The sequence below is a fragment of the Acomys minous genome (genome assembly GCF_964271855.1).
Source record: "Acomys minous genome assembly, chromosome: 13".
Classification (NCBI taxonomy): Eukaryota; Metazoa; Chordata; class Mammalia; order Rodentia; family Muridae; genus Acomys; species Acomys minous.
Genome location: NC_140495.1, coordinates 96,855,049 through 96,871,273, shown reverse-complemented (window position 1 = coordinate 96,871,273; position 16,225 = coordinate 96,855,049). Strand labels below are relative to the sequence as shown.

The following is a 16,225-nucleotide window of genomic DNA, read 5'->3' as shown; positions in this document are numbered from 1 at the left end:
AGAACAGCAGGCGGACCTCATCAAAGGATCATAGGCTATAACAAAACCCATAAAGATCTTATTGGAAAATAGCAACTTCCAGAAAGCCCTTGAATCAAGAGCCACCTCTAGACCAGCATCCAAAGTGGCAAGTGGGCACACACACACACACACACACACACACACACACACACACACTCCTGCCATTGCCCTCTAGGCACTTTGCATGCCATGCTACCATGTTGGCAACAGCTAGAAGGAGCCAACATGCCGGGCGGTATCAGTTCAGCACTGGAGTTTTGGGAAAAGCTTTCCTGCAAGTAAGTAAACAGAGACCTCAAGACTCTGCAACATCAGGTCTTCCTAAACTGCAGGAAAACTTACAAATAAGCAACTTGAATCTTCCAGTACGCCTTTTCTTTTTTAATTCCTGTGGTGCTGGGGATTGAATCCAGAGACTTCTATGTGCTAGGCAAGAGTTCTACCTTTGAGTTCTACCTTAGCCCTAATTACTCTTTGTGTGTGTGTGTGTGTGTGTGTGTGTGTGTGTGTGTGTGTGTGTGTGAGTGTGTGTACGTGTGTGTACGTGTGTGCAGGTACATACACGTGTGTTGTGGAGGGAAAGGTTGATGCTGAGTATATTCCTGGATCATTCTTCAGCGCATCTATTGAGACAGGGCTTTTCAGTTGAACGCAGAGTTCACCAGTTCAGTGAGTCCAGTTAGCAAGCATGCTTTAAGGCTCCCTACCTCTGCCTTCATGTCTGTCTGGGATTTATGTGGGTACTGGGGAGCTGAACTCTGGTCCTCACACTGGTGTGATAAATGCTCTACCCACTGAGTCAACTTCCCCAGCGCTGATTGTTAAAGTTACAAAGGCCATGGCTCGTTGTGCTGAGAAATGTAGAAGATGAGGAAGTTTATTATCTGTACTGGGAGGGAAAGGAAGGTGGAGGGGGGTCGTGATTGGGAAGCCTTAATGGGGAGATCACCACTTAGCTCACAAGCTTGAGGGATAGACTCTGCTTTCTTGCATTCTTTTAGGCAGGAGTTTGGTCCGCACAGAACCCACTTCAATAGCAACGCGTAAGAGAGCAAGACAGTCATTTCTATTCTGATTCTTCGAGTTCACTGGTTCTCAATTGTGGGTTGAGACTCTTCTCTGTGTGTGTGTGTGTGTGTGTGTGTGTGTGTGTGTGTGTGTGATATCAGATATGCTGCATATCAGATATTTACATTATGATTCATAACAGCAGCAAAATTACAGCTATGAAGTAGCAACAAAATGATTTTTTAGTTTTGCGGGGGTTACCCCAACGTGAGGAACTGTTTTAAAGGGTCGCGGCATTAGGAAGGTTGAGAACCGCTGCTCTGGTTCTTCCTTCATACCCACATTTCTTCCTGACAGAACTGAAGGTGTGTACATCTAAATAACCCTGACCAGGTAATGATGAGGGGATTCCCCCTCTATTGAGTGTATGCCAGAAGGCCAGGGGCACAGCAATGAAGCTACATAACGTGCTGTCCCCACACTGGTCAGTACAGCTGCTGACGTTCATCAGGGCTCTGATGTTTGTCTCCAAGTCCCTCCCTGTGATGTGACCGTGTGCAAACCCTGTCGTGGTTTGGATGAGCCATGCCCCACCCCCATGGGCTCATGTGTTCCAATAAATGGTCCCCAGCAAAGCGATACTATTCAGGAAGGTTGTGGAACCTTCAGGGGCCTCACTTAAGGAAGTGGGTCACCGGGAAGAGGCCTTGAGGTTTTTAGGGTACTGTACCACTTCCTGTCCACACTCAGCTTCCTGTACCTTTAAGCTCTGAGGAGACGTGGAGTCCCAGTCGCACACACCTCCTTCCACACTGGACCTGCCTACAGCCGTGCTTCCCCTGCCATGATGGTCTGAAGCTCCTTGAGCCTAAATAAACCCCTACTCCTTGTAGCTACTTCTTTGCAGGCATTTGGTCACAGAAGTGAGAAAACTGATCACCTCTCGACCTGAACTTCCTAGTTCCCAGGGTAGTGGTCCTCAACCTTCCTAATGCTTCGACCCTTTAGTTCCTCGCGCTGTGCTGACACCACCACCCCCCTCCCCATAATAAAACTATTTTTATCGCTATCTCACAACTGCAATTTGCTACTGTTATGAATAGTAACGTAAATATCTGATATGCAGACAGTCTTAGGCAACCCCCGTGAGAGGGTCGTTCCACCCCCCCAAAAGGGGTCGTGACCCACAGACTGAGAACCGCTGTCCTACGGGTTTGCGTAGGATGCAAGATGAGAAATCATTTGTTCTTCTTGTGAATAAAGACTATCAACACAGAGAGAAATAAGGTCATCTTCATTTAACTGAAGTCCCAGAGGATGACCAGGGACCTCACGCTTCTCTTCTGCTTGGCTCCTACACCCTTCATTTCCCCCTCACACAGACTGCCGGTATTCACAAAAGATCCTGCATCTCCTTGTGACTAAGTGCCAAGGGCAATAGATCCCAACCCCCCACCCCCCACTGTCCTCTACACCTCCTTTCTATAGCTTGGGATTAGCAGAAGAACTGCAGTCAACAGCAATGGGCCTAGCCCCCCCCCCTTCCATATTGACATCTTCTCAGTGAAATGTAGCAAAGTCCATTCAAGCAAGCCCTGACTCTGTTGCCCTCTACTGAGATGGTCCTTCAGGGGCCGACCTTTATCATTCTTTGTATCCCTCTTTAGTAAGATTGTTTCCAGTAGGGCATGGGTGTGTTTTCCAGGTCCAACAGCCAACTAGCCAGTCCACTAGACACTCAGGCTGGGCTGGGGCAGGGGCAGAGTACAGAAAACAAGCCAGTCCATGGCTTTGTGGTTTTAAGGGAAGCGTTGTCTGTTTTATTTTTCCGCCGCTTTACTGAGGCCGAGGAGGCATTCAGTGGTCACTTATTGATCGAGTGAATAAATGTCATCGATAGTAAATAAAACAGTAAATCAAAGCGTGACAGGAATACGGTTAGTCTGCCAGGCTGGTTTTAGAAACACAGAGATAAGAATTCTTGGAAGTGGGGCCCGGGGTTAGGTTACAAGGCAGGGAGCCCATCAGCAAACAGATAACTGTGTGCTTTTATTAGACTGTCTCTGGTTCAGGTCTTGCAGTAAACACACAAGGCATGGAAAAAGGAAGTCTTTGTTTCTTGGAGTTTTGTTTGTTTGTTTTTTAAGCTAAGACTTGCTCGGTTCATTATATATATGAATATATATGATATATATATCATATTTGATCAAGGTTTTCCCTCCTCCAATTCCTCCTAGATCTTCCCCACCAACCCAATTCCAAGCTTTCTTTCTCTCTCTTTCTAGAAAACAGGCAAACAAACCAAAATAATTTTTTAAAAAAAAAAAAAGGAAGAAAAAGTAACGAAGAGAAAGTACAAGAAACGTCCAAACACAAATCCTGTGAAAACATGAACCTAGAAACCGTAACATGCCATCAAAAGACTAGCAAGTCCAAATACTGCTCAAAATGACATCAGACAAGGTCTACAAAATACCATTGAGTTTACTTTTTGTTGGCCATTGACTGCTGGACGTGGCATCTGCCCTTAACTGTGGTTAATATGCGCAGTGAGACTCCATCGGAGAACACCAGTTTTTCCGTTTGCAAGAGGATGTCAGTTGGAGACAGCTTTTTGTTTAGGGGTGCAGTTCCTGTCCACTTCCCCGTCTTAGCACTGGGACCCCAGAAGCTGTGCAGGCCCCGTGCATGCTGCCCCAGTCTCTGTGGGTTCATACGTATGTCAGTTCTGCTGTGTCTGGAAGACACTGTGTCTTGGATGGGGTTTTAATATGAAGTGGGCCTCTGTGACGTGCTTGTCCTGACTGGGATTTTTGGCCTGTGTCGGGCTGCCACAGTCAACAACCGTCTCTGTCACTGTGGGTATTTTGTTCTTTTAGAGGACACAATTCTAAAGATGAGGGTTGACTTGCCAGTCCAAGCCAAGGGCTGAGCTGAGAGGCACGCGCTCAGTGCGTCACACCCCATACACAGCACCCCACAGCACACAGAAGGGCTGGGTTCAGTGTCTGGGCACCACTTCCATTTCCACAAAAACAAAACCGCATACCATAAGCATCCATCCAGACATACTGATGCATTTTGAAAGCTTAATAAATAAAAAATATTTAACTATGATAAGATAAATACCTTATACTCTCAAAGCCGTTCTTTAAAACTGTATTGATAAGCATATTTACACTGTGGTCTGATGGGCCCTTGTACTTTCTATCATGTCGATTTCTTTTTCTTTCTTTCTTTCTTTCTTTCTTTCTTTCTTTCTTTCTTTCTTTTTCGAGACAGGGTTTCTCTGTGTAGCCTTGACTGTCCTGGACTCGCTTTGTAGACCAGGCTGGCCTTGAACTCACAGCAATCTGCCTGCCTCTGCCTCCCAAGTGCTAGGATTAAAGGTGTGCTCCACCACTGTCTGGCTGATTTCTTTTTCTTAATGTCACACTATATTCCCAAGCAGCATTTTATTTCCCTTTTAGCCCTGGCAACTGCCACTCTACTTTTACTTTTATGGTACTTTTTTCTTGGCACTGAGGTTGAACTCAGAAATTTGTTCAGGCCAAGGCTACACTTCAGCATGGAGCTACATGGCCCGTCCATTAGAACCATATGTATTTGTCATAACTGATTTATTTTATTTGGTGTTATACCCTCAAGGTTCACCAATGTTGTAGTAAACTGTTTCTGTGTGTGTGTGTGTGTGTGTGTGTGTGTGTGTGTGTATGTGTGCGCATGTGTGTGTGCAGGCAGGTGTGTATAGGTGTGTGTGTGTGTGTGTGTACTTGTTTATGGAGTGCAAAGGTTGACATTGTGTGTCTTCAACAATCACTCTGAACCTTATTTTATGAGACAAGATTTCCCCTTGAACCTGAAGATACAGTTTGGCTCAAATGCCTGAGCAGCGAGCTCCAGGAAGTCTCCTGCCTCTGCCTCCACAGCATCAGGATTGCAGGCACACGATGCCATGTTGAGGTTTGGTTGCTGGGGATCTGAACTCAGGTCCTATGCCTTACTGACTGGGCGGCCTTTATCTATTAATAGACACTTATGTCTAGAATTTGACAACTGTAAAAGCATCTGAACAAACACAAGTGTGGAAATGCCTTTCAATTGCTCCCAACGTGTACCTGGAAGTGGTCATCCTGTTTTTAATTTCTCGAGGAAAGTCCATGGTGTATATTATTTTAGATTGCCATCAAGTAGCACAAAGTGAAAAATACAATTTCCAGCAGAAAAGCTGTCAGACTCCACATCAAACTGGCCCAGTAGTTCAGCTCGGAGTGCCAATTCTTGAAGACTTAAAGCCTGAGGCCATTTAAACACACACTAGCGGTATATGAAACGGGAGTCATTTTCCAAGAGACATCAGCAAAAACAGAAAATAGCACTCCCCCCACAGCACAGGCAGCAGGTGAGGCTTTCCACTTCCGGGAGAATCACACAGGCCTGTGCCCGGCCAGACTCTTACCCTGGTCTTAGCATCGATTTTCGCGCCTCGGTCCAGCAATAGCTTCACCATGTTTGCGTTTCCTCGTTTCGAAGCAACGTGTAAAGGAGTGATGTCGTTCTGTGGGGAGGCAGAGAAGATATGTCACAGGCTTGACACACACAGCTTAAGCAGAATGGCTTCCCAAGCGTTTGCAACATTAGCTTTGTTCTGTGTCCTCCTTTCTCCTTTTTCAGAGAATGCTGGCTTCAAACTCACAAAGGTCTGCCTGCCTTAGCCTTCTAGATGCTGGGATTAAAGACATGCACCACATGCCAGGTCCAAATCTTATATTCTTTTTTTTTTTCCTTTAAAGACCTTTGTTGTTGTTGTTGTTTTATGCATATAGTGCTTTGTGCTGCATGTACACCTGCACAGCAGAAGAGGGCACCAGATCTCAGTATAGATGGTTGTGAGCCACCATATGGTTGCTGGGAATTGAACCCAGGACCTTTGGAAGAGCAGCCATTCCTTCTAAGCCCTGAGCCATCTCTTCATGCCTCAGATCTTACATCTTATGTCAATGTGTTTTTGCTGAGCATAATGGTTAATGAAGAGCTCACTGTAGAGCTCAGGGGGGTGTCCTGGTACTTTGAGCTTCCCAGACTCAGGAGGACTCTTGTAAATGAGAGACCATATTCATTGAGATGGAGACATCAGACCCTTGCTTTGGCCTTTCACACACCTGGTGCCTACATGTGTCTACAAGCATCATTAGCAATCCCTTTGTCCATGCATTGACTATTATCTTCTAAACCGTCAAGGGAACATATGTGTTCACTGAAAACAACCCCCGACATTGGCTTCTTCTTCCTGGGTGATGCATATAAGTTTAAGTCTAGTGGTTCACAAAGACCTAGTGAGATCACATGTTAACCAGGAGGCTCACAACAATTATACATATAGAGTTCGAGAGCATATACAATGGCTGCCAAGTACTGACACTTCCTGCTCAAGAGGAACTGGACTGAACCCCTCTTAGCTTGTGTGGTGATTTGGACTCCAGAGTTGTGCTGTGCGAGGCAGGTTGTCACTCCAGTCCCTGAGTTCCCTGAGTCCCCGAGATACTAAGAGATCACAATGCTATTTACAGCCCGCCTTGCAGTCTTTAGAAGCAGAAACGACTGAGAGGACCAGGTTTTAATTTCTTCACATTTTTTATACTTTTATTTTCTCTTTACAAAATGCATTTTTGGCCATTTCAATTTTGGTCATTCAATGCACACACCTGTGTTTATTTAGGGTTTCTTACATGAATGAACACGGGTAGAGGGTTACTTAAGTGACTAACTTTAAACATATGATTAAAAAGAAGAAAACAACCTATAATAGAAAAAATTCTAAACATAAAGTCTGAGGAAAAACCTATAGTGAATTTCAGATCCTCATTCTTTAGGTTCAGTAAATGTCAGCCTTGGAGCTGGGTGCAGACAGAGGCTGCTTAGCACAGGCAGGGCCCTGAGTTCAAGTCCCAGGCTCTACACCAATTCACCCTCGGCTTCTACCACACTGTGTCATCTTTGTCTTATAATGTGGTGTCAAGGCATGGTGCTTGTTTGTTTGTTTTGTGCCCCCTAACCACACAGGTCCTTTGCATATAAGCTATGGCTTCCAGTTTTGTGTTTCACGGGATTCCTGTGTCTCTCCATCTATATGTATTCTTCATGCTTTTTCTTTGGCTCTTTTTTAAAAACTTTGTTGGTTTGTTCTGTCCTATTCTAATTGGCTTGATTTTATCTTATTTTATTATTATTTCTTGGATGCTTGCTTGTTTTTAAGGAGAGACAGGAAGACTGTGGATTCAGGTAAGAAGGGAAGTCAGGAGGAACTGGGAGGAGTTGAGGGAGGGAAAACTATAATTAGAATACACTGTATGAAAGGAAAAACATTTTCAAAAAATCTTTGGAAAAAAGTGAGTAAAATTGATGCCTGCATGTGTGCCTGTGTGCATGTGTGCATTGTGTGGTATCAATCCCAGGGCCTTGCACATGCCAGGTAAGCAATCTATTGCTGATCTACATGCCCAGTTCCCAGGTAAATATTCTGTATACAGAGCTGATGGCAGAATCTTGTAGTCTGCAGGCCACAACCACCTCTGAAATACCTGCTCACCTCTGCCACGGCAGCACAAAGCAGCCATGCACAGTCCACAAACAAGAATGTTATATTCTCTAAAAAATTATACACACACACACACATACACACACACACACACACACACACACACACACACACACACACACACACACACGTCAGCAGTTTTGACTGGCCAAGGATAGTCATTTGCTGGGTTCTGCTTTAGACCTGGCAGTTTATGATTGAAGGTTTCTGCTGTGAGGGCCAGGTTGTAAGAGGAAGTGACGCTGTGTGACAAGCTCCAGGTAGGCTTTGGTCTTTGCTGGGAGTGACAGCAGCAAGAGGGAAGCACACTTCTGCTTAAGTTCCTCTGATCTGTCTGCTCCGAGTCCAGCCGGCAACACTCTGAATAAATGCAGCACCGAGCCAGCAGGTGGCGCACGGAGCTAGGCAGCAATCCATGACCCAGTTCTACTGAGCTTAGCAAGCCAGTGGCCCAGGTTCCTACTTCCTCGTGCTATTGTTCCTTAAGAAAAAGGATTTCCCTGGGTTGAAGCCTTCATTAACCCTTGTCACACTGGCTCATTGGCACAGTGGAGACTCGTATCTTCTTCCTCTGTTTCCTTCTATATTCTGTTCTCTTCTGCACAGATGAGTGGGGTGGCAGGAGGGGGCTTGAATCCTAACCCTCTGGACTTTTCCTAGAGGAAGGCTCTATGTTTCTAAAACTCTTTAAAAAGTATTATAAATGAAAGTGGGGGGTGGGGCAGAATTCAGGTTGCGAAATTCTCACTGTGCAAGCAAGAGGATCTGAACCTACATAAAAAAGCTAGGTGCAGTGCCACACATTTATAACCCCAGCACTGGGGAGGTGGAGACAGATAGACCTCTGGGGCTTGCCGGCCAGATGTAATAATTTCCAGGTCCCAGTGAGAGAGACTCTGCCTCAAACAAACAAGGAGGGTAATTTCCTGAGGAATGAAACTTGAGGTTGACCTCTGGCCTTGATATACACAGCCCACATACATATTGCATGCATATACACACAGACACACAACAAACAAGCATGTATGTGTGCACGCGTGCACACACACACACATAGCTTGCAGATCTATAGTTTCATGTATATCCTTGCAACAATCTGATGGGTGGCACAAAAATAACTCCATTTAGTAAATCGAGACAGAACTGCTCTGTAATTTGCCAATTAAGAAATAGTTCATGGGACTGGAGAGATGGCTCAGTGGTTAAGAGCACTGCCTGCTCTTCCAAAGGACCTGGGTTCAATTCCCAACACCCACATGGCAGCTCACAACTATCTGTAACTCCAAGACCTGACAGCCCTACCCCAAGGCACATAAATTAAAATTAAATAAGATATTTTTTAAAAAATTAAAAAAGAAAGCAATAGTTCACTGGTGGCAGGGTTGGGATCACAACTCCAACTTATGCCTTCCTATGCTGGTTTTGTGAGGTAGGGATTGGAATACCTCTGTCTAAAAACTCTGCTTCTCAAGTGTCAGATGACCAAGGCATTGGGTCACTTGTCATTCGATCCAGTAGTAGCTGCTCCTGAAAGCTAGGAATAAGTGAAGAGAGAAGGATGCTCCTGGTGAAGGAGTCAATGGGAATTTGCATATTGATTCTTCAGTTAAGGAGAAGGTTGCAGGCCTTCCCCCACGCATAGAGCCAGAACTGTGTTTTTACTATGAAGCAAAGGGCAATACATTTAAAGAGGCAGATGGTGCCAGAGACTGGAAGCCTTGCTTCTAGGAAGGAGCCCAGGCTTGCTCCTGGTGTGGTGTCAGTCGGTACAAGCTTGCAGGGATGCAATCCGGGATGAAGAGCCTTCAATTCTGCAACTACAGCTAGAAGGGAGCGTTTGGTTGCCATGGTGGAAAGGCCTCAAATGTGCCAGCCTTGAGGCCGGACATACTCCTTGCCACAGCCTGAGCCAGAATGAAAGACCCCTGACTCTAGAGGAGCCTAGCACAGATCGACAAGCAAGAGCAGCCAGGGGCATGAGAGAATGCTACTGTACTGCTGGTGGTGGGGTTGGGAAGGGGAGGAGGGGAGGGAGGGAGAAGGAGAGAGATGGAGGGTCGGGGGACTGACCACAAGAGGAGTGTTTTTGAGTCTAGGCAAAAGGTAAATGAAGCCTTTATGGTAGGAATCTGAAGACCAGGTCAAGTGGCCCCTCTGATGTCCGGCTCTGTTGCTCACATCCACTCCTAACCCCTGAGTCATCTTTCCAGCCCCGAGTATCACAGTCTTAGGCAGTGGGGAAAGCTCAAACTGCTTTGGAGACTCTATCTCATCCTGTTTACCATGGCTATCGTTGGCAAATGAGTAGCAGCGAACGCTGGTGCAGCGCAGGGAAAGAGGAGCCCTTATGCGCTGCTGGAGGAAGTGTAAGCTTGCCTAGTAATCATGGAACTCAGCTTGGCGGTTTCCCCAAAATCCAAAACTAGAACTACCAAATGGTCCTGGTGCACCCCTTGGGGTTCAGCCAAAGGACAGAGGTCAACACACCTTAGAGATACTTGCACATCCATGTTCATAGCTGTACTCACAACAGCTGCCTTTTGGAGTCAGCTAGGTGTCCATCAACAGAATAGCCACAGAAAGCAAAGTCTATGTACACCATGACGTATGTGTGTGCGCGTGTGTGTGTGTGTGTGTGTGTGTGCGTGTGTGCGTGTGTGTGTGTGTGAATGTGTGTTGTGTGCTTGTTCATCTCTGTGTATTCAAGAGTGTTTGTGTTACTGTGTATATGTCCATGTGTTCATGCATGTGTATGTGTGTGTGTGTGTGTGTGTGTGTGTGTGTGTGTGTGTGTGTACATGTGTGTGCAGGTCGTGAACCCAGAAAGGGGATCATCAGAGAGGTGGAAGAGACCTTAATGGATGTGAGAAATAGAGATGGCCGTGTCATATAAGCAATAGGAAAGCAGAAGTGGGGACCGAGAAGCACGAGAACCAGCCTGAGTGGAGGCTACATGAGGAGGGCGCTGGAGGGGAGCAAACGAAAGCAAAGCATGAAGGCATGTGTACGAAGATGCTATGATGGAAAATCAATACTTTAAAATTTCATTAAAGGAGACAGACGGAATGTCAGCCAAGAGGTAGAATTCTTAAGAGAACCAAATGGGAATATTTGACAAAAAAACAAAAACAAAAACAAAAACAAAAACAAAAACCAAAAAACCAAAACCCCACAATCTCAGAAATGAAGATTTCCTTTGATTGGGCTATGAGTAGATGTCAGACGGCCGGGCACAGAACCAGGGACATTAAAAGATATGCCAACTAATAAGATTTTCACATTAAAATATAAAGAGCGAGGGGTGTCAGGAGCTACACAAGAAGGGACAGAATCCCATGTGAAAATGTGAAAAAACACAAAGGCAAAGGATCTACCCAATGTAACATAAGAAATGAAACCGCAGTTATGGAAACGGAAAAGGGCATTCTCCAGAAAGTAAGAGCGTGGCTACCGCACAGAAAACGAAACCTCTATGAAGCAAGCAGGGGGCTCTGGAGTTGGCAAGAATGAAGGAAAAAAACAAGAAATAAGTTCTCCTAAAAGTAAAAATGAGAGTGGCTGTGGGCTCTCTACAAGAAAGGCTCAGCACAAACCCATGTCGTCACAGGGAGGCAGCAAGGATGTCCTATAACTGGACTCTTCCATCCTATGTAAAGTGACATGACACTTGAAAGGATACCAAGAGACTAATAACACAGGAAGTAAGACACGTTATTATATAATATTTAAGACACAGAAAGTGTAGGAAAGTCCAACTACATTTGCATATGCACATACGTGCACTTAAGAAGGGCTGCACTTACAGCTGCCCAGTGACTCACTTGTCACTCATGTGAGGATTACAGATGCCTTATGTATCCTCACATTTTCTAAAAATAACAGTTGTGGATATTGGCACAAGGCACAGTGGGAAAATGGGTACCCTTTACCACAATCTAACCAACACCACCCACCAACACCACCTCAGGTGCAGCTTATGTCACCAACGTTCTTTTCAAGATTTATTTGATTAAACATACAATGTCTCCCCTGCATGTACACCGGCATGCCAGAAGTGTGGTTGCTGGGACTTGAACTCAGGACCTTTGGAAGAGTGGGCGGTGTTCTTAACCTCTGAGCCATCTCTCCAGCCCACATCAACATTCTTCACTCTCTTATCTGTTATCAGTTTTTCCTCCTCAGCAACATCCCGTATATCTGCGCCTCAAGGGAAGCTGCTAGCCCAGTTATCTGTTCCACCTAAACATATATCACCTCCCGCCCCTTAACGCATAAAATTCACTGTGGCTGAAGATCTATACAATTTATGATAAGAAATCTAGATTAAAATCCAGAAAAATAAATTCAAGCTAGCTAGAGCTTTTAGTCTGATGTAATTTGTCTTTGAGACAGCGCGTTTCACCAGGGAGCTGAAGATGACCTTGAACTTCTCACCCTCCTACCTGCCTTCCAAGTGCAATTACAAGAGTGGCCTGCGAAGCTGTCTCGATAGGAATTTTGTACAAACTAAAGCAGATTTGCTTTAGTATAAATTAGCATATTAATAGAATGCTTTTTTCCCCTTTTACCTAAGAATTTGTTTTTTACATTCAAAATGTTAACAGAATACATTAGCATTTGACAGTGTGTTTTAACAGACAAGGTCATCGGAATTTATTCTGTCTAATGGCCAGGCAAGAAAAAAAAACAAAAAACAAAATACTAAGGGTTGTTAAGCCGTTTACAGAACTTGGGCCGAGCTCTGTAGGTCTCAATTCCCAGGTATTGTTTTTTCCCTTCACCAAAGCCTATGGGATTCCTTAAAAGCCCAGCTCTCATCGCCACCGACAGTACCTTATTCAGCTTTTCCATGATGTTAGTCAATGTAATTGCTACTCAGCCTGAAAAGTGATGCAGGAATAAGTCTACTCAGTGCCTTGCTTTCTATGTCACTTACTTCTCAATCATTTCTACATATGGTGGCTACACACACTACACACACACACACACACACACATACCTACACACATATACATACAAATACACACATACATACACACATACACACATATACACACAAATACACACATACATACACACATACACACACATACACACAAATATACACATACATACACATATACACACACATATATACACACATACACACATACACACATATATACATGTACACAAATATACACACATACACACGTACACACATATACACACATACATACACACATACACACATATACACATGTACACAAATATACACACACATATATACACAAATACATACGTACACACACATATATATACATACATACACACATACACACATATATACACACATACACTCACAAAGTCAAATCTACACACACACACATGCTTCTTATACAATGAAGAGAGTTGGTTTCATAAATATTACTAGCAGGATCTGGATAAGTATTTAGAATTTTGAGAAAACAAAATTAGAGGATGAGCAAGCATAATTATTTCAAATTTCTGGGCCTAATGTCTAACAAAACACAGACCTGTTTCCCTGTTGTGAAGGTCTGCAGTCACTCTTACTTGGGGCTCGCTGGCCTATTCCTCAACCACCTGCCGTCTTGATTTTCAGACAGAACTTTTAATCAGCACCCTCACCCCTTAAAGGCATCAGACTATAAAATTGGGGTGAAGATTCTAACTTAGTAGGGTATATTTTGCCTCCTACTTCTCATTGTGGGGGCAACAATTATCAGCTTATTAGGAACTTAGAAGCCCTTCTCCCCCAATTGCTCATTTTTAATGGAATGACTGAAATACAATTTGAAATATGTTTTAAAAGCACGGGGTTGGGCGTGATGGCTGACAGCTGTAATCCTAGCACCTGGGAGGCTAAGACAGGAGATTCACTATGAATTCCAGGCCAGCCTGGTCTCCAGAGAGTCAGATCCCGCCTCTACAATAGTGGTTCCCACTTATTTCTTAGCTATAAAATCAAGGTACTAATGCTGTGGACAAGAATGGCACGAGGCTTACATGGTAGCTGCAGAGACTAAGAAAGGAAATTGGGGGCAGGGTCAGCGGGTAAGGGCACTTTCTGCCCAACCTGATGCGCTGACCTGCATTGTGCAAGGAGAGAATTAATGCCTGTAAGTTGTTCTCTGACCTCCACGTGTGCCTGTAGCATGCATGGGTGTATAACACACACACACACACACACACACACGCACACATGTGCACATACACACAATTAAATGCAATAAAAAAAAAAAAAATATATATATATATATATATATATATATATATATAAAGAACAGTGCTTGGACGTTAAGAAACATTCAAGTGGCAGCACACTTTTCATTATTATATAGAGAGTGAACAAAGCATATGAAATTGTTGCTCCTCTCGAGTGTATGATGAAATACTTGGGACAGAAAAAAAAACTTCAGGTAAAGTAGGCATGAAGTCACCTGGTGAAACCAGAAGGTTCTAGATGACACAGCTCTCAAGATGGATGCAGTTGGAAAAAAAATATGTTTAGGGTTACAGTAAGGCTGTGCTGTTGTGAGCACAGCAGAGAAACCTGGGACACCACGCTGAGGGGTGACAGACATCACACTGGAGACACATATGGTAACAGTGCACACGCTATTCCTTGGTAGGAAGGTGTGAGATCCACGCTGTTAATGTCAGAGATCCAGAACAGCTTGCTCTGCCAAGGAATGCCTAGCTTTTCCTCCCCTCTCTTCTTCCCAAAAACAAGCAAGCAAACAAACAAACAAACAAAAACAACCAACAGAGGGCAGTGGAATTCATTTCAGGCCATCTCCAGGCAAGGTCATGGAGCCTTTCCCTAGAGTAAGAGCAGGCGATTTCCTACCTCGCTGCGGCAATACAGAATTACTTTAAATTAGATGAAGGAGAGCCGATGGCTGGGTGATGAAAATGTGAGAGACAGGTTACCACTAAAAGGAGGAGTAAGTGGGGTTGCTATCTTAACTCCAAGGCCCCTCTCCTCCCTGGCTTCACAGTGTGCAGGACTTTTGTGTGGCCAGCTAGTGGCTATCAGTAATAATAGTAGTGGTCAATTACATATACCTTAATGCTTTGGTCTCAGCCACTAAGTATACAGTTGAGTGGCCTTCTGTGATTCACACTGGGGCACACCCATTCTCCAACGATGCTTCTCATAAACACAGCTGTTTCAGTACATCACTTTCCCTAGTTTCCTTACACTCCACCATGCAAAGTGGGAAAACAAAATATGGAAGGCCTTAAGAATGCAAATTTTCCCTTCTACTCTATCAACACCAATAAGCCTGGATCTTATTCCCCTGTGGGATTATTTCCCCTTTCTCCCTAGAAAGTTAATCACCCCTTGCAGATTTTCAATATCTCAGCTCTTTGGAAACATGCATACATGCGTGTGTGTGTGTGTGTGTGTGTGTGTGTGTGTGTGTGTATGTGTGCACATGTAATTTGCCTTCATTTCATCTTCAGATAAACGGGCACTTGCTAAAGTTGTAGACACACGAGGAATGGGAATGGTGCCTCCTAAGCAAACGTGGCTGGGAGAAGATGCCTCAGCGAGTGTGCAGAGAATGTATCCTAAGGAGCAGATACGTTCTCCTAAGGACCAAGACCCAGCTGCTGCCAACAGCCAGAGCCTCGCCCTCAGCTTCTAGGCATTGCTGTAGCCCACCGTGCCCGGAGCTGTCTCTCCTCCAGCTTAGTGGATGCTCCAGCTCTGATGGTTCAGAACGGAGGCAACGTGCCTTGAAAAAGACAGCCTGAGTTCAGATCCCTGCCCTGCCACTATACTCTGGGTGAGACCTGGGACCAAAAACTCCTTAGTGATTTCAACCTTTTTTCTGTAAAACAAAAAAAAAAAAAAACAAAAAAAACCCAAAAAAAACCCATACATACATATATACATACATACATACATACATACATACATACATACATACATATATATATATATATATATATGTTCTTGTAGGGTTCAAAGGAAATGCTGCATATACATGCCATTTGTAAGCTACAAGGCACAGTGTGACTCCAATGCAATAAACATTAAGAGAATGGTTAAGAGACAGTGTTTTTGTTTTATTTTGTTTTGTTTGTTTTTGTTTAGAAGATCTTTAACATTTTCTGTGATGTAACTTTGGGCATCTTGTATTCAAAGGTTCTCCCAGCCTGACCTTGGTAAATATTTCCTAACCTTGTCTGATCAGAAGAATCATGGGACATGTTTGTTAAAAACATGGATGGCCAAGTGCCTGCTGCAGACTCCAGGAGTCGGCGAGAGGTCCTCACTTATGAACTATTAGGAAATTCATCTTCAGTCTCAAGCCTCACTGGGCCTCACGCCTTGGGGGTGAAAGGCTTGCCTTGTATGCCTTGCCAAGAATGTGTGTTCCCCGCTTTTCTGTGAGGTCATCAGGTTCCTGGTTACAGAGAGTTCATTCCAAATATCCCAAGCATGACTACCAAGGAGGAAAAGATGGATTCAATTCATCCTGTCCCTGAACGCTCGCAGAGAACAAACTGCCAGCCATCGGGTGTCTCTGGCCTGCAGCCTGCAGGAACTCTACACATAGGCACACATGGGCATCAGAATCTTCC

General features: G+C 44.4%; 1 protein-coding gene across 15 annotated transcripts in view; it reads right to left on the bottom strand.

Moving 5' to 3' along the window:
* The window catches only part of ANK3 (ankyrin 3), a 590,040-nt gene that overhangs the window by 165,058 nt on the left and 408,757 nt on the right, over window positions 1–16,225 (bottom strand). For all 15 annotated transcript variants that reach the window (XM_084753955.1, XM_084753969.1, XM_084753972.1 and 12 more), the window contains one exon: window positions 5,489–5,587. In XM_084753955.1, coding sequence (XP_084610081.1) covers window positions 5,489–5,587 — 99 coding nt within the window. The remainder of the gene's footprint in view (window positions 1–5,488; window positions 5,588–16,225) is intronic.